Genomic DNA, 25,011 nt, shown 5'->3' with positions numbered 1-25,011 from the left:
AAAACCTCTGGGACAGGCACAGCATATTCCATCTTTCAAGCCAACCTTGAGGCTGGCCACAGCTAGTTTGTAACACAAGATGTCTGTAGGAGCAGACAGGATAAATCTCTCACCACTCACCCCACTCTGTGCTGCACTTGTGCTGCCATCCTCCTCTACAAGACACTGGGTGCACAGGCATGTACAAAACACAGCTTTTACCAATTCCAACCACTGCTTGTATGCTTTAAAAAAAAAAGTGAAGCTTGGAATTGAAACTCAAGTTGCCAGCGTACAGAACTCTTCCTTGCTTAGTAAAAACCAATGGAGTTATCAAGTAATTTCTGAGTTCAGAGCTTAATAATTACATCCCCAGCATTTGAGTTCACTCAAGGCCTCAAGCATTGCTCCAAGCACAATCCACCCAACTGAAAACTGTCTGCGTTTCTGGGCATTTAGGTAATGTATGCTTTTATCTTGGGAACTTTTGTACTGGGATGAATTTGACCAGCAGTAATTGGATTTAGATAAGCAACTCTGAGGCTCTTTCATTCTTGTGAATTAATATCTAAATAGCATAACCAGGTTTATTTTGCTTAAAGCAGACTCTATTAGGCAAATCATGGGTTTTTGGAGAAAATAAAGCCCACATTATGAAGAACTAAAGTATGGAAAGAACTGCTGTTGAATTTCTTGGAGAGATATTTTTCCTATAATACACTGTGACATGAACTTACAACATCCAAACACATACAAGGGGGAAATTCACTCAAAATTTTTTTAATATATTTGCATTATAATTTCTGGGCATTTCATCTACTGCATGGCATTTTAAATGCTTACATTTTTTCCCCAAAATATAAGACATTCTGTCCCTTAAAGACTGAGTTGCTTTGTTGCCCTTTCTCTGAATATTATTTTTAATTAAAAAAAAAAACTGAAAATTTAAGACAAAATTCTCATATTCACACAAAAATACAACAATAAAATACATGCCCCTCACAGCCCCTCACACAGAGCAGTGCATGTCTTGGGGAACAAACAGAAGGAGCTACTTGCAGGAAACTGATGGTGTACTGGACTGACAAGACCATGCTTCTGTAAGAATTTAACATTTGGATGCTCTGTCTTCTCTAATTACTTTGGTCTGGCTGTCATGTTTACAAAAATCATTCCTTCACTCAGTAAAATACAAGCTCTTCACACTGTCTCTCACAGTATCCCACTGGACAAAATGTCCAGCACACAGCTGGATAAACACATCTTGCAATGGGTGGGAAACTGGCTCATGGGTTGTGTGTGCACAAAGGGCCACAGTGAATGAGGGGACATAGAGCTGGGCATGGTCACTAGTGGGGTTCCACAGGGTTCCATCCTCAGCCCAGTGCTCAGTGTCTTCATAAATGGCTTGGGCACAGGACGGGAAGGGATGCTAAGCTTGCAGAGAATACAAAAGTGGGAGGAGCTGTTGTTTCTTTCAAGGGCAGAGAGACCTAGGCAAATCCCAGGACTGTGAATCACCAACAGTATGAAGTCTAACAAGGGAAAGCGACAGATTCTGTGCTTGGGACAGGGCAACCCTGGGTGTATGGACAGACTGGGGAGCGAGAGGCTGGAGAGCAGTGCTGCACAAAGGGACCTGGGGGTCCTGGTTGATGGCCAGTTGAATGAGAGTCAGCAGTGGCCTGGCTGCCAGGAGGGCCAACCCTGTCCTGGGGGGCATCAGGGACAGCATCACCAGCCAGGCAAGGCAGGGGATTGTCCTGCTCTGCTCTGCACTGGGGCAGCCTCACCTCCAGTCCTGTGTGCAGTTTTGGGTGCCACAATCTAAGAAAAGTATAAAGCTAATAGAGAGTGTCCAAAGGAGGGCTGTGAAGATGGTGAGGGGTCTAGAAGGGAAGCCATATGAGGAGCAGCTGAGGTCTCTTGGTCTGTTCAGCCTGGAGGAGATTGAGGGGAGACCTCATTGCAGCCTGCAACTTCCTTGTGAGGAAGAGGAAGGGCAGGCATTGATCTCTTCCCAGTGGTGACCAGTGACAGAACCCAGGGGAATAGCCTGAAGCTGTGTGGGGGGTGGTTTAAGTAAAGGCTCTTCACCCAGAGGGTGACTGATGATCCTAGTGGGTCTCTCCCAATTCTGCACAGAATATTCTGTGAAGTCAGTAAACAATCTAGACTGACAACTTGTCCAAGAGTTTCAGGAATGTCACAAAAAAAGGGAGAGAGGCCTCTTAAATCTTTTGGTTTACATCTAAACCAGCCCTGAGTCGTTGGCACCAAATTCTGAAAGGGCAGCTCAGCAGTTTTGAGAGACCTTCCATTTCTGATCCTACCAGCACAATGAGAAGCCTAGCTTTAAGCAGACAGTAATGAGCATTATAGCATGTGGGAAGTGTGAATTTTCAAGAGAATGCAAACTGATGAATCACTGAAACAACATATACATATTCAATAGTATCTTCTGGTACAGATATTTACTACTAAGGGTGTAGTGATTTCACTCATACATGGGCCAATTAGGCACCATTGTCCCACATCCATTGAAAATATATTTTCCAGAGCTAGGAGAGAGAAAAAGCTATGAAATCCATAAAATAACTACTATATAACATGTCTATAAACACTATTATTGCTTTAGACAAATAAAATCCAAGATCTTACCATTCTATTGAAGAATGGTTCCACGTTAGGAAGAACCTAAGAAGCTATTTCAGATTATGGATCATGCAATTTATAGATCATATTCAGAAATCCCACTTTTCAGAAGATGCAAGCACCATTTATCTCAAATCACAGGGCTCTAATACAGCCCTGGAAGGCTGTCTTATGTCCTTGGGTGCTCATTTATTGAAGAATAGGAAAACTTAGAAGTTTTAGTGAAGTTTGCTTCTTGTAAAATTTCAACAACCTCAGAAAGATAATCCTGTAAATAAACAGGCATGTAAAAAAACACCTATAACTAAAAAATTCCTTTGCTGTTAATATTCTAGCTTTCCTTTCCAAAAGAAAATCTACTGCTATTAAAGCCCAGGAATGTGTCTTGCCTTCACCCTCACTAAATTGAAAGACTTGTCTCACATTAAATTTAGAAATGTATTTACAAGACAACACATATTTACCAGGAAAGAGAAGGTGATACTTCATATTCAAACTAATCTGCATTTATATATCTATATATGAACCTTCACCCCTGGCAAAACAATTTCATATGAGAGTGTACAGGCTTGAAGGCTTATTGCAATTGTTTTAAGTATTTGGGAAATTAAACCAGGTAAAACAGAAGCTAAAGTAAATGAAATTTAAACAGACACAACATTTGTTGAAACAGTAAGACCTTGAATTTTCAGACCTGCAAGATGTATATAATTTTATAGTTCACAGCTAGCTTTTCCTGTAACCTTGTCCCTTTCTTTGGCAAAATCAGAATAAGAATTTGTTCAGCATATAAATGAAATTAAGTTGTTTAATCTAACACTTTCAAAAACATCAAAAATATGTTTGAACACAAAACATGTTTTGTGTTCAAAAATATCAAAGATAGCTTTCTTTTTCATTGCCTTCAGTAGGTTCAACCTCAAATCCTATAGACAGATTTTACAATAAGGCTATCGCACCCTGTCACCCTGGACAGAATAAAACACCACTTACTAATGTGCCACTCCCCACAATAGCCTGACATTTTACAGAGTTTTCCCTCAGCTTGTTGCAAATAAGACACTTGGCTATTAGCTGCAGTTTCTATTCTAAATGCTGTTTATTCTTAATTAGTGCTATGTATTATATTCATATTAAATCCGTATATTTAAATATTGAAGCTATTTAAGACTATTTAAAAATTAATTACATTATTGTACATCATATCAAAATTATTACATTTATGTTTTTACTTTGACAGAAAACTATGTTTTTCCCTCACAGTTCTGCCATGACAAATAACCAGTGTTAATAATTAATTAGCAAAATATTCTACAGTTGCTAAATTAAGTATGGAAAACTAAATTCATGCACAAATTACTAACTATGATTTCATGCAGTACAGTTCAGTTCTTTTTCTGGGCCATCATTAAATCTTCAATTACTAATTATTCCACATTTTCAAGAATTCAGATGTCTTAAAAAATAAAATGCAACTTTTGTTTGCAGACACTTAGCATTGCCTCAAAATTTTCTATATGATAGCAGGCACTATTGGGAAGACAGCTTAGGGATCTGAAACCCTTCAGAGAATGAGATGTGGTTTACTTATCATTACTGTCACAAATGATAATGCCAGGCATACCTGAATTTTCAAAAGGCAGTGGATTTATTAAAAGTCCAAATCTTTTCTAGGATAAAGACATTGCTCATCATCATTGGAAATTAAAAAAATGAATCAGTTCTTCAAACTTAAAGAATTTCCTCTGTCCAACAATTCAATTATTTTAGATATTGTGGAAATACCTCTCCTCTCCCTAACATATCATTCCAAAATGTAGAATTTGTTTGCTTTGTATGCTCTAGCAAGCTGGGCTGTCTTGAATCCAATTTCTCATTCACAGTCTTGCTTACTTACGGAAGATTCATTGTTAAATTACAGTTGGTATGAACCAGCATGCCAGCATACCATGATATTAATCTCTGAAGTGTTCAATCATTTAACAATAGCCTCATTATTCAAGGGAACTCTGAGAATTCAGTTTGCGAAGATTTTCTGACATTTTACTAAAACAATTTACTCTTAAAAGAATTTAATGACTGCAATATATTGCAATATATATATGTATATATACATGCCTCAATCAGATGGTTCCTCTCTAATAACAGACAAGAAAAAGAAGAAGAATTGAAAAGGAAAGGGAATTACAGATAAAAGCAAGAACTCCAGCTACCACCAGGGACCGTGAACTCAAACTGATAATTTAAAGCTAAAGCATTTTATAGGGTTCACACGGAGGCCACTTGAGTCAAATGCGTGAGTGAGACTTCTTGAGTTCACACAGCTCCCATTTCATTATTTACAAGTTAGAAAAATCCAGGTACTTGGGTTGTCTTTAGAAATAATATAGTTTTGAGAGGAACTGTTTCTTCAGTATTTTACATTGCAAAACACATCATTTGGGAACTACATCATAGAAAATATTCTTTTTCTTCAATATATTTAGTTTAATCCTTTTATTTCCAGGGCTGGAATGTCACAGTTGCATTCACTTTCCAAAGGCTGAACTTTGAAAAAAGTGGCACAGAGGTGCATATTCTTTTTCTGCCTGAAATTTTCAAGAAGAAACAGCAAGAGCTTGGATTTGGATTTTTACAATTATGCGGGCAAAAGTTCACACTGCTCACTCAGAACTGGGACAGAATACCTCTGGGTTTGAGTTCCTTTGAATTTTAATTCCATCTAGTATATTTATAAAAGCAAAGATTTTTTAGTCCATTTATTTGTACAACTCTAACATAATGACAGGCTCGGGGAGAGTGTGTGAAAGCAGATTTGATAAGCGATTTGTCCGTGATACTTTTGAATAGTCATGAACATGTACAATTTCAGGCATGCTGAACTTAAACAGGATGAACGACATTTCTCAAGGTTAAATTATGTTTGTAGGCTCATAAATTAATGTGCTTGTTTGGTGTGAAAAGTCCTCCCTATAGCCTCAACACAGCGAACAGATGTACACAGGACATACAAGTGCATGTTCCCAGTCAGCCAGGGCTTTGCTTTCCCCAGTGCAAGGCCTATAACCACCACAGTAATTAGCTTGAAGAAGACAAATCTGCTCTGGCTGGTAACTCACCACAACTCCCAGGTATTCACCAAAACCTTCTCTTGAGTGATAGTTATGTCAACAATTAAATTCAAACTAGGTGAAGCAGCCCCACAATATAGATCCACAATTATGAATAATGTAATAATATTTTTTCTGTTTTCAAATCCACTAAAAACTTGCAAGTGAATGCAGCATTAAATGAAGTCACCCGATATGAAAACATTTTTGGATTTAAAAAGATAATTTGTTTAGAGGCTTTATCTATTGTATAAATAATTATTCACTCTTTATTATCCAAAGACAGATGGACATATTTGAACATATGAGCCTCACTATGTCAGGTGGATAAATATCTTTGGACGGGGAAAGCTTATTGGAAACTTCACTTTGGATCAGACTCTTGCTTTCAGAAATGTGGTACCCTTCTGCTGGCTCCAAGGGCTGCCCTAATTTACACTGATGGAGCAATTGCCCTTGTCTTGAACTGTTGAAGATCTGCTTTGAGAAAACATCAAGGGGTGGGTTGTGCAGCTTAACTAGCACACCCTGTAGCTCTCTGCTCATCAGTCAACACTTCTGAGCCTAAGAAAAACAAAATTTTAGTTAACCAAAATCTTGTGCCAGCTGCTCCCACTGGACACCTTGGCCCTGAGTCTTCTACAGAAGAAAAGCCAACATTGGAAATTGCTGTGCTCTGCTGTGGTTCAGTTTGTGCCCAAAAACAGCCAACAGGGACCAGGAAGGGATGAGACAAGGCATGGGATTCACTAAAGAAATAAACTCTTTATAGCCATGGAGTCTTCTGTCCTTAAAAGGACACATGGTTGGTCCTGCTAGGCAGAACCCTAGAAGGAAAGCAATAAAGAGATGCATTGTAGCCCATCCTTTCTGAAATATCCATGGGCAGATCTACAGAAAGGCACAAGAATTTAAATACTTTATGTTTCTGCTGAAAATTTTTACCCCAGGAACATAAGACTCACTGAAAAAACACAGTGAGCCCATTTTGAAATCTGACCAGTAATGCTGAATTTGGAAGCAATTTAGCTTCAATTGCTTGGGAGCCCTTAAGAAAGGACTTTTGTATATTACTGGCTTCGGGCATCTTCAAATAAACTAATTAAATAAGATACAATCCTCAAACCATATAAAGATACACATGGAAAATCTGAGACCTCATTCTGAGTATTGGGCATTCTTTGAGAGAAAGAGAACTGTGATTCACTGGGATAAATCCATGTCTTCCCAAAGCTGGTCAAGGACCTCACTGTCAATTGCTCTTTAATGCACAAGAAAAGGTTATGAAGTTAATTTTGATATTAAAAAAATTACAAATAAATAAATATGAAATATCCTTTTCTTTTGCTTATATATTTCAAGCCATTGTTAAAGACTCAGGCTGTATTTTCATGTTTCTCTTTAGAGCCATGAGGGAAAGAAACCTACATTTTTATAAGAACTGAAAGCTGAGTTCTCTACCTTATCACATGCCTAAGGAACTAAGGGTTTAAGAAACAAATACTGTGAACCTAGCAAAAAAATTTTGAGGCATGGCAACACCAAGGGCTACATCTTCATCAAATATTAGTGAACAACTTCACCTAGGGTAAGAACACTGCTTGACAGTTGCATGTTATGGGTCCCAGAAAACAATCCCAAGGGAAAAAAAAAAATTATAGCAAGGAACAAATCCAGCCTGTGATCTAGTCCCTACTTTATAAAAAGAGCTGGATTTAAAGACAGATCAAAACCACAGCACTGACACTCCTCACTTAATGCTATCTCACACATAAATAACAAGTATATCCTATACAGATAAACTATATTCCAGCATAGCTATTCTGCCAAATATAATCTCCCAAAGGTGCCGGGTTTGAAAATTAGTAACACAATGATCACCTATAGCAGCAAGCTGTCTGCTTTTTGAACATCCCATCAGAAGGAGTACAAGCACAAAACGTATGTAAAAGGGTCACAGTCATTCTTCATGGAGTCAAACACACATCCTACAAGAAACAGGCAAATATTCTGCAAATATTTACAACTGTGAATGACTGACTTAATATCCTGGACAGTCTTGAATGCACCCAATGGCCAGCTTTCATCAAGCTAGCACTTGCAGTATCACACCATGTATTTACGCATTCCTGAAACATCTTATTCATCAACAGCATTTGCACTCTTTCCTCCCACTGACTCAGACTTTGGGAGTTTCTGACCCTTTTCCTTTCTGCTGTTCAAGAAAGGAAGTTCTCAAAAGACCAACATCTTGAGTAAGAAGCCAAGGCAAAAGAAAAGGTCTGCTCTAGCTACTCATTTCCCATATGCCTTTGCCCTTCGCTTTACTTGGGCTTGTTCCAGAGACCAAAGAGATCAAGAGAAAAACCTGTGGATTTGCCCTGTTTTGCAGTTTCTGAGAGCCATTAAATGTTTCTCTACATGCAACATTCCATTTTTTAAGACAATTTCCTATGTTCAGACTTCAGTTTCTTCGTGTTTCCCACATTCTCAGGACAACAGTTTCTTTGTTCAAGCTTCCATGTTTATGGTATGTTATCTTATCTCTGGTTTAGCCTTTAATATTGAGCAGAGTCAGAAAAGAATCATCCTCTTGTTTGAGATGCAAAGGTTTATGTCTGCTTACATTTTTAAGATACACAAACATACTTTAAAAAGTCTAAGAAAATATACTCTTATTAATGCTGTTATCTGAACAATGATACTTAACCCCAGTTGCAGCTTAGTTCCCTTATCTCCCCTGTGAAATAGCTTTTGTTTCTCTAGGATGCAGGCATGTTAGTCTCATATCAGAGTCCAAAAAAACTTTCCCCAGCTCTGCAAAGGGAACAGCAAAGTTGAATTAGAAGGAAATTCACAGAAGTGAGAGTGAAGCAAACTATTACAGTGGTGGGAGAGGGCGGGAGAATTTTCATAGCCTGGAGGCCACCCAAAGTTGAGAGAGACACTCAATGTCCCAGTGAAACTGATTCAGAGAAGAGACACAAAAGCATAAGAGTGGAGAATGGCAGAAAAATCCAGGCCCTAGTCTGAATTCCCAAACTGCACCTGCACATGGTGAGGAACACAAGGACCTGCCCACACCATACCCATGCCAGTTTTGCAGTAGAACACGGCTGTGTTCTCAGCTGGCTTTGACCTGGTCCCAGGTTTCACTGCATGGCTCTAATACCCAGAAGCATCTTCAATAGAGGCTCCTTCAGGAACTGCATGCTGTGAATTTGAAATGCACACTACTGACTCAGTTCTGCATGCTTTTCCCTATCTAAAAGAAAGCACTTCAAAAGAGAAAAAAGAGTCATCATTTGTTTAAACCCCAGGCAGGGTTCTCGCCAACCTCCCCATGTCCCCCATCCCTAACCTTCTCCCAGAGGCTGATTTCTTGCCCACCTCTAAGATTAGTGTGTTCAAGACCTGCTCAATTTTGACAGGGGAAGAAAAAAAAAACCACCTTGAACAGAAAGCCTTTTGAGTCTTCCCTTATATTTGAAGCCTTTGTATTTTTTAATCCCTGCTCTACCAATTTTGTCCCCTATTCCCCTCCTCCCCTTCAGTGGAAATTTTCTACTCTTTACAAGCCTGACTCTCTGCAGAAAATTGATTTCCCCTAGGATACAGCCATCCTACTGTTCTATGCATGGTCATTAATGACCATCCTGTTCACCACAGAGACAGACAGACACGGTGGCACTCCTCCTCTGCTCCTTAGCACAGAAAGCACACCAGGAAAAATTGTAACAGCCTCAGAGCTCAACCATACCAAGAGTTCATCATCCCCAGAAAACACCATACAAAATCCCCAAATGAGCTATTACAAGAATAAAATGATTCTTGCTGGTTTCTGTCACTTTTTACTTCCACTGCATTAGATTGAAATTTTTTTAATCTCTCCCAGGTAACAACCATTATGTAGTTTCCTCTCTCCCAGAGGAGCTAGTTCCCTTCTTCCCCCACATGGAAACAAACCCTAATCAGATGTTACTTGGACTCATACAGGTTTTTACTTGGGGACTGGCATCAGGCTATCCAAGGGCAGAATGCATTTCAGCACAGACTGCACAACCTGCCTGAAGATGTGAGAAAATACCTGGGTGCTGCGCTTCTTGCCATTTCAGCTGCTTTGCAAGTAGTGCACCTGCTGGCTTCACCATCTTACATGTAAGGTGGAGATCTGCCATCTTACACCTGACTGCAGCAACATCCCATCCTTGGAGTGACAGGCAATTCTCCCCTTAACTCTTGGTGTCTCTGATGCCAATGGGTAGCACAAAATGACTGTACTCACAAAACTGCTTAAGCCTTGTCTAGAAACGTCTTTTGGATGGACTCTAAACTGACTCATCTTCTCCTTGACCCATGAGGTTCTTGTAAGAACTTCCTTTTGTCCCTGCTGCTATAGGGAGGTACAATGGAGGACTCGAAGTCACAAGCTACATTACTAGTTTCAGCAGGACCAAATATAAGGAAAATTATTCATAAAGCTTAAAGATGGATATAGAGCTGGCTTTTGTGCTTTCTGTTTAATATTCAGCTTGGTTCCAATGAATTTACATTAAATAAAAATGAGCAATGTCTTTAAATCAAAAGGCAAATTTTAAACAAAAGAAAACCTTTTTAGTGACTGTGATCAGAAAAAACCCCAACCCTAAAAATTAGCTCTGAAACTGGAAGAGGGCCTTAGCTACTGAACTGCAACTTGATCTGAAAAATGTCAACACAGTGAATGCCTGATGTAGCACCTCAGAAAAGCTGGGGAGGGGAACTGCCCAAACCAAGATGTTCATATTTAAATCTCACATTGTCCAGCTACACTTTGTATATTGTGCCATGATTTCTTTATATAACTCTCAATAATGCTTGCTAATATTAACCGAGCAAATCCTCTGCATACAAACAGGACAATCCACCCCACTGTAGGTCTCATAAAATCATATGCTCTGTGGAAATTTCCAAATACCTCAACACAATACGGGTGAGTTAAGGATAAAGTTTCAAGCCTAAACTCCATAATTTCCTGTCTTTTGCTGGTCTACGCAGCCCTTTAATGCTACGTTAATATCATTTCTGGGGGTGTGATTGAATTACCCGCCACTCCTGATGCCAGCATTAGTGGATTTCTGTGTAACAGGAGAGCACGCTTTACTGCTCATACTGTTACTAAATACCATTAAGCAGAGCAGCTGCAACCCTCCTGATAGCAGGACTGGAGGGCTACCTCGTTAGGAGGGGACAAGCACTTTACTGCTGGCACAAAGCCTGAATCCCAAGAGCCCTCAGCACATCTAATTTACCCTGATGTCCCCACCAGGCAGCCTGCCACAGCATATCCCTCAGCCAGAAAAGTCCCCAGGCCTGTAAGTCTGCTGAGATGCAGAGATCTCTCTCACAGGCTCAGCATCCCGAGTCCTACGCGATGCTGCCGTGACTTGGCAGCTTGAAAAGATAGAGATGTATTTCTTGGTGACCTTTTGGCTCCAGGTGCAACAGAGAGCTGCTAAACTGTCCACTGAGAGCACGCCTCACACACTGGTTGGTGACAGCTACTAACTAGTGGCTACTAACAGTGCTTTGAAAATCCCTTTCCAAGTCTTTGTGGAGAGACTAAAATGCCATAAGTATGTGAATTGCAAAAACTCCACAGCAGCCTCCAAAGGGAGATTCAACACGAGTTTCTCAATACCCTTGCCCTGCTAACCAGCACCTTCTAAGCAAATATGAGCCTGACTACTCTGCAGACACATCCCTCTTTAGAGGAGGATTGCATCAGAGAAGAGAGGGAGAGATGAGGAGCAATGGAAACAAAAATGAGGGAGAATGAGGAGTTTACACATAGTTGGCTCACTACACACTGACAGACAAAATCATCCAAGCAGTTGCAATGAGCTGTAGTTACATTTCCTGCCTCTCTAATCCACCTCTTCCTCACCAAAAAAAATGCCTCCTATGCTGCTATACTTGACCAGAAGCAGTGGGAGATTCAGCTGCTAGCAACCAACTAACCATAGCCCCATGGGAACAGCATGGCAGGGACACAGGAGGGACAAGAAATGTGGTCCTGTTATTGAGAGAAATTCTTGTTTCTTTATATCTAAGTTCAGTAAGAACCAACGAACAAACACAGGAATCCATTAAGAATTACCACTTGCAAATCCCATATTACAAAAGAGAGAGTTTTTTCTTACCACTCCATGAAAACAGAGATGGAACAACTACAGTTCTGGAAAGTGCTGATAGCATTGACCAGCTGTATCATTACAACCTGCCTCCCATGTCTATAAGACCTGCTAACAGTTATGTCTGTAGTCCAATGGAAGCAAGGCACTGTACTCATGCTTAAATCACAGCATGAGTACAGTGCCTTGCTTCCATTTAAACCCCACCAAGGACTTGGTCACTTTCCAGTTTTTCCACCATAGGCATCATTTTTCCTTTCCATCTAGAAGCACTTACCCTGACTTTATTTTCTTCTGAGCCAAGAGATTATTCTACATGAATCCTTCAGGCCCTTGAACTGGCTGTATGTTCATATGTGATAGGAATTATTTGTTATAAGGCACTTCATTTGTTCCTATGGCACTTAATAAACTTTATATTGAAATACTTGTGTTAAATTGTTATCATTAAAAAAACTTCCTAGCCACAGTCCATTTAATTGGCAATTCTAAATTTGGTGTTGATTTAAGTAAAACAGAGGAGACCCAACACATTAAAGATGAGTAGAGAAATTGTTAGGTATGGCTTAAATGCAAATTCCTTACTTTTAAAAGGAAAGCTTCAAGGGTGCTGCAGTTTTCTCATTCTATGGGGTTTTGTTGCTCACAGCCAAGGATGGACAGACACAAGACTGAACATTAAAGGTAATCAAAACCTCAGAGGTTTAGAGATGAGCTTCTGCTTCTGACATAATGCTAGTACCAGTGTTCTGTGATCTCACAGAGTACATGTGGCACCTCCTGACACTCCTACTAAGACACCACAGCAGCTTTTGAGTATAATTTCTCCTGCTTAAAAACACAGATGTTCCAGTAACACATTTCATCCACTTAAGGACATATGCGAACATACATAAGCTAAATACAATAACAAATGTCCATAAACATGAAATAATTAGTTTTAAAAACATTTAAATGATGCCTGCAGTCCTTGATGAAATTATCTGAAGGCTGGAGAAAACTGTCTTACAATCAGATACTTAAACTGCTCCATCTCTTTGGATTCTTAAAGAAAAAAAATCCGAGAAGTGACTGCATAAGTGCATCTGGGAGAAGATGGAGCAAGAGAATTCAGAGAGATCCTTAATCTCATTACATCAAGAAGAAACAGTGAAAAATTAAGACCAGAAACTTGATTTGCAAGTGGGTTAGAAATTCTGACCAGGGAACATGGTTAACAGGAACAAACTCTTAGTAACAGTGGTAGGTTTGCTGTTGTTTTCATATCTTCAGTTCCAGAGTGGGTGCTGTTCTGGAACACATTCTTTACATCAAAACAAATTTCTATGCTTAGTCCAGGAACAAAGAAGGGAAATTTGAAGATCTTAATCAACCAGAAAATTATGGTAGACTGTTCCTTGGTCTCTTCTGTATCTTAAATTCTATGACTTTGTGAATAATTTTATCCCTTTTAATTATTAGTTCCCTACTATAAAAAAGCTAAAAAAGTTAATGTTCTTCTTGAATCAATGAATTACAGAAAATAATTGAAGTTTTATAATTGGATTATAACCCCAGGAGAATATGGAAATGCTCAACTGGGAAGCTGAAGTAAGGAAGGCATGTCTGTTTTCTTTTTTTTTATGTGATCACCAGGCAGTAATAGCCATAAATGCTTCACTTATTACCTGCATCACACTGAAACAATAACATGCCTGTGATCCTGCAATTACTGCGATTTGAACAGACTGCTGTGCTTCCATGAAGCTTCCATGGACTTGGGCATCTGTTGGCAGAAATCTTATTTCAGACTAGGTCCTATAATTCCACGTTGCTATTGCCTTCCTTGTTTTATTCAGGGTTGCCCCCAGAGTGTGACCAGATACCTTCCAAGAGAACCAGAATCTAGAGGTCTCCACATGCCCTAGAGCTCCTGATGGGGACACAGAAAATACATGCCCAAGACAGAGAAAACCTTTTTAGATCTCTGTCAGTTCAACATCTTTTAAAAATTAGGCTGAAAACATTCTGTTGTTCCTGTCTCTGTTTATAACGAGGCAAATAGAAAAACCTCTGACATAGCTGCAACAATTCTAAGAAATTCCTCCTCTGGTGAACATCTTTAAAACAAATTATAGCCTTTGCAGTTTTTAACACAAATCTAGTAGCAACACTTGTCACACAAATAATTCTGGGAAGTTACCAAATACTTGGAATGAAGGACATTGCATGCTACATAGCACAGAGCTCTTGTCGATGCTTGTTTGGAATGGTATGAGAAAGTCTAGTGGTTGAACACAATGACATTTTTGTTCTCGTGCTGATAATATTCAATAGCTTTGCCACCAAAGTTGGCCTGCCACTTCCCCTCACATAGAAATTGCAAGCATGCACTAAGGTTTTTGCTATTAGCTGGAAGCAGTGCCCAGGTTATTCTTGGTTTGGGGAGGGGGGTTGTTAAGCATAGCTGGTATTGTTTTCTTTCAGCAAAGCTTTAGGACAATGTAGTTCTCAAACAGAGCAGAACATTATCTGCGTCATACCTTCAAGGAAAAGGTTAAAGAAACATTTCTGCTACACAAATGTCAGAGTGTGAACAGCATGTCTCCATCTCCTCTCAAAAGCTGGTGGCTCCTAAGGAGCATAAACCACATGCCAGTCACAGAACTTCCGTCTCCACTCTCTACACATGCAAGACAGCAACTGGCTCTGCTCTCCCACTGCTGCCATCAGCTCGCAAAGGATATGAGATCAGAAAGACACACTGAACCTGACACCATGGAATTTAGGAGAACAAACACCAAAAATGCAGACAAATCTAAAACACATGGATAAGCTTCAAAACAGAAGAAATAAAGATAACCAGAACTTGCACTAAAAAAAGACCCAACAAAACACTGCTATGACTTAAAGGACAGCAGTGAAGCAACATTTATTAAACCAACAGCATTTCAGCCAGCCCCCTCACTGGAAAACAGAAACCAAACATCAGAGTTTTACAAGACACCTTAAGGGGCTGAAAAATTCAGACTGTCAAGAGATCCATGGCTATGAAAGCCCTTTCACAGAGAACATCCACATTACAAAAATAGACATGTCCCACATGGTGGAGAGCCTGTCTGTGCTTTGGACAGTTCCCAGCCATGAGCACTTTCAGACTCAAATGGAGACATGAGTAGCCTCGTGAATGGATGGTGATGCCACAGCTGACTGGCTGCACAAAAAATATACTGGAGAAGTGGAGAAAGAAGGAGGACAAGGAAAGACTGGAAACATATCTCAGCACAGGTTAGAAGAAGCTCATTAACTGTGTTGCCCTCCTATCTCAACATCCCTCCTGCACAGTCAGCAGAACAAGTGGCTGTTATGGTCCTGCCCTTCACATTGCTACAGAAAGCTCAATATTTCTGAGTTCTCTTTTTGGCTGTGGGGTGGTTTTTTGTTTGGTTTTTTTTTTTTACTTTTTCTTTCTTTTTTATTCCACAAGGACTTTAATTAAAATTCATCAAAAGAAATATTTTCAGCAGCAGTTTCTGAAAATGCTCTCCTCCTCCCATATCTTCCATTAAATCAGGTTCATCCAACTTGAAAGGAGATGAGAAACTCTCACTGACATTCTGTCACACACCAGTGAAAAGACAGGCACATTCAAAACAGAGGAGAGTGCAGGTGCTCATTTATTACTTTACGCAGATTATTTTTCTGCCTTTCTTCCTGACAATGGGAACGTTCACATCCCAGATGGAGCTCTCTGTAGTGCTCTGGGCATTTGCTGACCTAAAGTTTTGTTTTCCCTGATGAAAGAGGCAAGGTAAGAAGAGGATTGGTTCGTTGCCTACTGAGGCAGCTTTAATGTTTGTTTCTAACAATGGAAGATGTTTGGGGATTATTTCAATGGAAATGAGTGTACAAATAATTTTTCAACTATATCAGGTAAAGGAGAAAAAATCTGTACACATCCATGTCCATATTTACACACTGCAAAAATATAATCTTAATATAACTGACTGCAAAATTGCAAAACAACTGATTTTGGAAACGAAGATGTCGTTCAAAGGAAATACAAGGTCACTGCCTTGCATCACTTCAGACCTAGAGAGTTCCACAATGTTTCTCACAGCACTGATAAGCATCATCACTGTAAAGGTGTCTTCAATGCAAGAATTAACAAAACATATGCACAGTATCAGTTTTCTCTGCTTTTATGCCTACATTATGCACCCTTAGAATTCACCATTTGGCTCCTGATCAAAAGCATTTTGACTTAAAAAAAAATTACCCTTCCTTCCCCATCCTGGCCCTCTCAAAAAACTTTTAGGAAAAGTCCATGATATAAAGAACTTGAGAAGAATGAATATTTCTTCAATGCAAGGCATCAGTGTGTTTTTCTCTGGTCTGCAAACACAAACATTAACAAATGAGAGGAATACACTCATGTAGTTCCCTTCTTGCTTTCTATCAGCACATTAGTCCAGCAGGCTGCTTGGTCCAGCAGTGCACCATTCATAGGACTGACTTTGCTTCCCTGATTTTACTTGGAATAACAAAGAAAATCCAGGGGAGGAGAAAGGAGGAGGTTTGGGGTTTTTTTCTTTTTTCCCCTCAAATGAGGGCATTTCTTTAGCTCCCATGAAGACTGATCTCTTCAGCAGATTTCATAGCCATTCCCAGTTCTCATATTACCTGGATACACTGAACCAAAATATCCACCAAGACTTTAAGCAGGAGCTATTCCCTGTGATGCCACATGGTTCCTATATGAGCTAATCCCACTGAATGAGTGGTCTCACCTTCATGCCCTCTCAGTCTCTGCTATATCACAGAGCAATGGTGTCAGCTGATATTAATTACAGGAGAGACGGAGGTTGTGGTTCTGTTTGAATTAATATGGAAGACAGAGTGCTCATTGCTTTAACATACAGAATGTTACAGAATGCAGAAAATTCCTTTACCACTCCAAAGGTTACTTCTTAAAAATTGAGGAGCAGACACAGCCTAATGCTCTGTAAGTCTGTAAGTCTCAAGTAGTTTGGGTTTTGTTTTCACAAGGGTCGGGATGAGAACATCAGTTTACACTGGGTACAAATTTTGTCTGACTTCATTGTGGAACAGATTTACTGCTGAGATTGTTTTGATATTTTGGTCCTGAGCTCACTATGGAAATTGTATTTTGGTTAGCCTTTATTTTATCTATAGTTTAGAGTATTTTCAATTACTTTTATTTAACTTGTTAATGCAGTAAGAAAATGGAAAGAAAGAGAATTTACTTTCCCCACACCTTCATTCCATCAGTTTTCATATAATATAATAAATATAATAATATAATAATAATGTAATATAGTCTTGTTGTTTAAATAAAATTAAAAGAAAATAAAATTAGTCAGGAATGTATAACTCTGGCTGCTTTAACACATGGCAGGAATGACCATTATGAACTTGCTATAAGGCTTGGTCTAATGGAAATGTTGCACTTGTTGCAGCTATTAACAAGACAACCTATCCTGAAAGGCATCTTGAACCCCTCTGAAACCTCAATGAACTCAACTTTTTTCTGTGAGGGCAAAAGGAATGCACACAGTTCATTTCAAAAATAGTCTAGAATTTAAGTAAATTAATGTGTGAGTTTTCAATTGATAACCTCAGTCACATTAGCCTTGGGACTAACCCTTTAGTAGAACCTAAACAGTGACAGCCTGTATATTTATTTAGGCATTCCACGAGACAAAACCAAGGACATTCAAAATTAACCGAGAGGCAAAAATCTCACACTTAATGAATTGTCAAGGAGTCAATCAGGATAACTTCAGACAAAAGAGAAATTTAAAAAAAAAATCAAAACCATTAAAACAACCTACCCCACTAACCCAAAACAACCACAAAACCTTGAATAATCTGCTCAAAAGTATAAATCTAGAAGTTATTTAAAGAAAGCAATACTCATGGAAATCATGCAGCAGGGATTTCCCATACCTGGAAAACCTCAGAATTCTGTCCTATCTTCCTCAAGAGTTAGTCTGTGCAGCATACAGACTTACCCTCTTTAGATATTTCTAGACAGACTTAGTCTCTCTAGTTATTGTTTTCTATTGTTGGTGTTGCTTTAATTAATTAAATAGGCCCTTTAATTTTACCCTGAACACAAAGAAGTCAAGTTGACTGAATCAAGATGGACAGAGGTCATCTTTTGAATACATGTCAATGTCTTAACTGTGCAATGAGGAAGGCTTAGGTTTTAGCCAAATGCTGGAGTTTTAAGCCAACTTTTCAAAATTACTTGAGGGGGGAAGAAGAGATATAAAACAACTCTTTTCCCAAATTTTCTTTCCCTTCTGCAAAGCTTATTTTATCTTTTAAAAAATTTTGCACCTAAATCTTCTTCAGTGCAAAAATTAAGAACAAACAGAAAAATTAAAATCTTGAGAAGCAGACTGACTTCTTTAAATTAAATATGTTTTTAAACAATAAACCTCAGATATTTAGTCTGTATGTCAGATTTCTTACAACTTATCTTCACCAGGATGCAGTTAGGAAGAACAGGATGAATCTAGTATAATAATAAGGCACTAATTCATCTGTGTATGTTTTAAAGAAGATCTTAGAATTCTTCTGGGTGAAATATAAGGCAAGGCATGAAAATTAAAGTGACAGATTATGACTATTTCAAAGATAATAATTTATATTTTGCTTATAAAATTACACACCCTGCAAATTTTCCTGTCTATAATGTTACATTTTAAGGCTGATTATCTTCCCTTTTGATGAAAAGTGTATTTTTACTGGACACACATTCAATGATAGATACACATACAATGGTGTATACCACTGCATCAGCAGAGAGTGTGTACCTCTGAGAAATAAATTATAACTATGTGATACTTAGTATTAATATTATGAAGTATGTAAGTATTTAAATTTTGGACTAATAAGTTCTGATGATCAATAAATTCACAGATAAGTATAAAGCCTCTTTTTTTAAGAACCTCAGAAAATGTTAAGTGAGGCCAAGGTCCATTTTTGGCAGTTCCTTTACTCAGTGTTTATGAAAATCCAGAAGATTATGCATACACAAAAGAACAATAGATTCTCACTTGCTTTAACACTTTTACTCTTTTTTGATGTAACTTTTGAAAGAGTTACTGTATAGAGTCCCAAAAGATACAGTGCAACGTAACAGCTCCCTGCTGCAAAAGTGAATTTGATGAAATTCTGCTGGACACATGTTAAACCAACTATTGAGGATCAGAACCACACAAAAAGAAATATCTTCCAGTAGCAATTTTTTTTTCATTTACTCAGCTACTGTACAGCCTATGATGACTTGTTTTCCTTTAGTTATATGAACAGTTTGACAGATTACTGTGACAAGGTTACTCACAAATTGATAAAAGGTTTGATAGTGTCGGAACATTTGTCAGAAATGTCTCACATCACGTGTAATGGACTCTGCACTTCAAGCATCAATGGTACTCCAGTCTGCTGTTTTCTGTTTAGTGTGCAATGCATACCAACAAAAACACACAGCAGAAAGACAGAAAAGCAGGCAGGATTCATCAAAACAGCCCCATACTTTATCTTTACAATTCTGATTAAAGGGGTTTTGCTTCCTTAACACACCTCACAAAATGAAATTAAATGAAAAACTTTACACATGACTTGAAGGGTGGCCTCCATATAGGACTAAACCTGAAAATGGGATGGGCTATAATAATGTACATAAACATTAGTGTTTACAGCATTTCCTGTACTTCTGACAGGGAAATATTGTGGGCTTAGAACATTAGTCCTCAGCCTGCCAAATGTGAGACATTAGAAATGATAGTTGTACTGCTAGCAGCCTTGTCCCATGCTAGAGCAGAGGAAATGGGTTCAGAAGGGCTCATTTTAGGCACTGGCAGCTAGCCTATGGGAACCAGTGGGCTGGACATAAGCCAGCTTTGGTCAATACTTCCCTTAAATACAGCTCTCCAAAAATATTTTACTACAAAATAATAATATGGCTCATAGATTGGAATTAAGGTTTTTACTTCACATCTTGCAGCAAATGATGCTAATATTAGGCTATGCAGGAAGCCTAGGAGCCAGCACCTTCTGCTCATTTGTAAATACCTGTTCACACGAAGTCTTTAATGCCTGGTGAAGCCCCAGCCATGTAAGCTACAAAAGAGCTCTACAGAGGACAACATTTCTGAGCAGAAAAATCCTTTTTGTTCATATAGCAGCAGACTGTTTGGTTTGGTTTGGTTTTAGTGGGGTTTTTGGGGAGAAGGGTTGGGTTTGAGGGGTTTTTTTGGGAGTGGGGACAGGTGAAGAGATAGGAGCTTTGGACCTTTATCTACTTCCACTGTGTAACCACCTGCAAAGGTAAAGAAAATATCTTGCAATGTATTACTTAAAATCTACATATTGCTGTCATGAGCAACAGGGTCTGAGATTGCTTAAAACATCACTGGCAAGAGCATGAGCAAAAGTAAGATTGAAGCATTTCTCAGATCACACTGCAGCCTGGAAAGCAGTGGTGGGGGAGGCACCACCACAGCAGCCAGTACAAATTCTTGTATTTTCATATGTTTAAGTTTCCCTACATTGTCTTTCTCTTCTGCCTCGATAAATTCTTTTAATTTTCTGAAAAAAAGAGTCAGAAGAACTATCCAGTTTCTCCTCACTGACATTCAGCCAAAGGATAGAAAAATCAGCAAAATCAGTGTCAGCATTTTCCTTAAAGAGCATCTGTTCACACAGGAACCTCATGACAGCAAGACAAAGCCCTCTAATCTTGTATCAGATTAAGTTTAGTGGAGCACATGAAAAAAGTTGCCACAGCACTAAAAGGAAGCTCTGAGATACTTGATTTGCACTTCCCATACGCAGACAAGGGTTAGGGACACACTGCCTGAACTTCATGATTCAAGTATCACTGCTCACACCACAGCCCCACACCACGAATGCAGCACTTAAGCCCCAAAGCTGTGAGACTCCTTTAGGAATAGTTAGTTGAGTCTTGATCAGCTAAAAGGGTTTATGTGAACTGGAGAAGGGTCAGACTGCAAGAAGATGTATCGCAAAACAGCTTTTTGAAAGCAAACCAGCCTTTTGAACATCAGTAGACTACAGTCAATTTATACCTACTGAGGATCTGGCCCTTGAACTGGGATTATCTGTGACTGTCATGTGTGGAAAGTGTCAGTGAATGTAGTTTGTAGAAATGTTGGACAGGTACATTCACATTTCAGCTTGCATGAAATACAAAACATCACCAGCAGGCTGTTCTCCTGTGAGCAGTGAGTCAGTTCTACCACAGAAGCTTTAATAGCAGAAAGTCACAGGGAAGAGTTTAAAGCTCACTCAAGTCCAGGTTTCACTTCAGTAAGGATGCTAGCTCCAGTCCTGGCCAGCCATGCCCACATAAAGAGTACTCAGGGAAGTCTTTCAGGATTTTAAATCAAAATCAGGAAAGGCAGAATGTCATAAAATTGTAGAAGCCCACTGAATTGCTACTCCTATGGCAAGCTTCAAAACAACAGTCATTTGAATTCAGGTCTGTAGATCAGCCCCAGACTGTTCCTTACTTTACCAGATTTCATTTATTGATATCTCTTTGAAAGGCTGATTTTTGATTACAAAATACAGAGATGATCTTGTCTTTTGGAATAGATGACTCTATGGCAAAACCACTGCAGTTCTGCATCATACCAAGAGTGGACTTTTATTTTTAAATTTCTCCTTGTGCTTATTCCAATGCAAAAAAAAAGCGTTATGCTAAGTTCCACCATGGTGATCTCTGGCTGGAATCTCAAATTGGATTATTCCCCTTCCACATGTCGACAATAATAATCAAGACTTTGGAATTCCAATCAGGTTGTCATTCCATATTGCCCACTACATTTAGTCAAGAGAAGAAGGGTAGAAGAGTGCAACGTTTTAGGAAGTAGTTCTTTTGATGATGCATGAGGAGCAAAAAAGCTCCTTTATGCCACCTCTTTGGTTTCAACACAAATAAAACACAGTAAAACCAATCTTTATCAGTACAGTATGCAAATATGACTCTCAAGATAATCAGGGAGGTAGAAGGTGCCACTTTCTACAGCATCATTTTTCAGTGGCACTGCAGTTAATTAGATGTTAATTATATGGCTACAAGGCCACCTTCAGTGGGTTTCATACTTCTCAATCTTTGAGCCCAGCAATGTGACACAGCAATCATAAAATGTGATAAATGATTGAGGGAGGAACACCCATGTTGTGTTGTGCACTGGGTTGTGATTCACAGATCATTATAACTATAAATTCTGTCATTAGGGAGGTTTTCCTGCCATGCAAATTCTCCTTTTAACACAAGAAATCAACCACATTAGAGCAAACAAAAGTCAATGTGAAGGCCCTCAGCTCTCTTCCCCTTAACTCATTACCTGAAGGTTTTTAGCAGGCATTAATTAGCCATTCAAACTAAAGGAAAAACAGTCAACCTTCAAGTGCAGGAGGCTTCTGATGCCTTTTAGGGGCCACACAAGGGTAAGCAGGAAGGCCAGCTCTGACATCTTCCTACAAAACACAGCGAGTATGGGAAGGGCACTTACGGCTGGCACAGCTTGATAAGGTCCTGGTCGGTGGTGCCGGGTGGAAGGCCTCGAATGTACAGGTTGGTTTTACTCAACTGCTCTCCGCTGCTGTTGTTGCTGCTGTTGTTGCTGCTGTTTGTGCTGGGGCTGGGAGGAGCCATGGGGTGGGGAGCTGGTGCATAGGACTGCTGCAAACAGAGCAAAACAAAAAGGCTGTTACTGGAAAAGGCAAAATAGCGCAGCAGAATCGTGTGCGTTACCTGGGTAAATCCAGAACTGTGCTATGCTTGTCCTGCCCTCCCTGACCACTTCCAGCTACCCACTCCTATGGCATTTGTACCCACTCCAAGACAGCAATGCCTTGAAAATGCAAAACAGGACCAACCAACATTTTGGGTTCAGCCATAGCTATGAAATGCAATACTTTTTAATTTGGAATTAAAGTAGCTAGATCACAAAACAAAGCTCTGAAATGACAGATACTCAAGGAGTAACTAGCACTAAAGAAAGAAATTAAACACAATCTGCTCTAAGAGTATGCTAAAACACAAATAAGAATATCTAGCCAAAGGTACAGAAGCTGATGCCAGAAGCCAAGTTAGTCTTTTCTAAACACGAGGAGCACCCAGCACACGCACAGTCAGGTGGCAGAGAGTTGGCTAGGCTGGGAGAGGAGAAAAATTCCAAAGCAGCCTGAAAACACTGTTGTTACGGATGTCTTTTGCAATAGAGAAACAAGGTTTGGAAAAGACAATCAGGCCAAGACCTTCTGCTCTCAAAATCATACCCACTTCTGAACAACCACAAACCACACACAGCAACTGGGAAATATTGCTTAAGAAGGGAGGCATTCTCACAGGGAAAAACAGTATTCTCCCCTAACTCACTGGTAAATACATGCTGTGAAAAAAGACACCCACATGCTAGAAAAATTACCTAAACATCTCTGATCTGAGGCAACAACAGAGAATTTCAATTGCTGCAACCATCCCTGGCTCTCTGACCACTGGAGTATTTACTCATAGCACAGGGTGCTTGCCAGGAGAACAAAGGAGCAATTGGAAGGAGGAGACCATCCTGTCACCACTGTGACCTATGCAGAAAAGCTGAAATCTAGGGAAGAACTTGCAGGAGCTAGAGTATCCTGAGGACCAAGCTCCAGATGGGCAGCCAGGGGGACTGGAGTCAGAGCTCCTGGAATGTAACTGCCTGCTGAGAGGGAGAAAATGCCATTTCCACAATGCAATCAGCACACTCTGCTAGCTATATGTCTAGTGACAGCAGCAGGTAAATGTTGGACCAATGCTAAGTTAACCATGCTATGCTAATGGACTAATAAAAGCAAAACATCTGCAATTTTCATTACAGCAGCAATGACACTTTAGTGACTTTTAATATGCTTGTTCTACTTTTAGGCCTTGGACAGAGAAAATATTTAAGTCTGTGAATAATTCTGATCACGCTAATCAACTGCCCCTTTAATGTCAGTGGCTCTACTTTAGTGCTTATAATTATGCATACACTAAATCACAGTCTTGGTAGATGGATGTTTCTAAATTAGCAGCTCTAAACTGTTTCAAACAAGTCCCTTTGTTTAGTCCATTATTTAGCAGGAAAAAAAGTTGGAGACTATAAGGGGGGCATCGATGACAGGTAATGATCAGACATTTCAATGAAATGAAACACCACACTTGCACCGATGCCTTTCCTCCTGGCCTCCTCCTTCCATCTTCCCAGTTTCTCCCATTTAAACCAGGAGAGAGGGAACATAGCTCCAAGTGTCAAGACATCAGAATTCCTCTGCAATCTCACCTGGTTGTAATGTGACTCAAGTAGGAGCCATTAAAAGAAAAAAATACTGTTTTTTAGTGTGATCACCATGCTATCAAGTAATGACATTCACTCTCATCTCCAGTAAAAGAGAAAGGGCAATGAGCTCCCTTCCCCAAGTCTCTGCACAGATACTCTTGCTGACAATCAAAAGCACTTAATGCATACGGATCATATTTCTCTGCACACACATTTTATCACTGGGTAATCCCCACCCACTCAGGCTTCAATGTCATTCCCAGAAATAGAGAGCTGAAGCAGCAGCCTTGAGTACCAGCACAGGCACCACCTCAATTGAGCTCCAACACTGGGGACACATCTTGGAAATCAGCTCTATGCCATGGCTGTGGCCCAGCTGGATAACACTATAGGCACCACTAACCTATGTTAAATACGTAGGCACCTATATATTATCATATCCTATCTGAAAGCATGTTTAAATCTCTGTGCACTGCATGGCCATGGAAGAAACAGGTATGACTGTGTATAAGACATTGGGCTTTAATATATCAAAAGCTCAGGAAATATCCCATGGTAACCTTGCACATTTTGAGCATTGCCAAGGTTAAATAAAAAGACAACAGAGGTCGAGGTTACATTCTTTCTGCTTTACCCTACACCTCCCAGATTACCATGCGCACTGAATGCACGTAAATGACGTAAAGCAGTGAAATATCTTCCCATAAGCCAATGAAGTGCTGTGTACTTTAATTATTAATTGTTACTATT

The 25,011-nt window shown here is 39.5% G+C and overlaps 1 protein-coding gene across 1 annotated transcript in view; it reads right to left on the bottom strand.

The window, feature by feature from the left end:
- Positions 1–25,011, bottom strand: part of RBMS3 (RNA binding motif single stranded interacting protein 3) — a 439,534-nt gene that overhangs the window by 322,133 nt on the left and 92,390 nt on the right. The window contains exon 2 of the mRNA XM_066571247.1: positions 22,471–22,640. Within this exon, the coding sequence (XP_066427344.1) occupies positions 22,471–22,640 (170 nt within the window). The remainder of the gene's footprint in view (positions 1–22,470; positions 22,641–25,011) is intronic.

This window comes from Molothrus aeneus, chromosome 1, assembly GCF_037042795.1.
Source record: "Molothrus aeneus isolate 106 chromosome 1, BPBGC_Maene_1.0, whole genome shotgun sequence".
Taxonomy (NCBI): domain Eukaryota; kingdom Metazoa; phylum Chordata; class Aves; order Passeriformes; family Icteridae; genus Molothrus; species Molothrus aeneus.
This window is presented reverse-complemented; position numbering and strand designations above follow the sequence as displayed.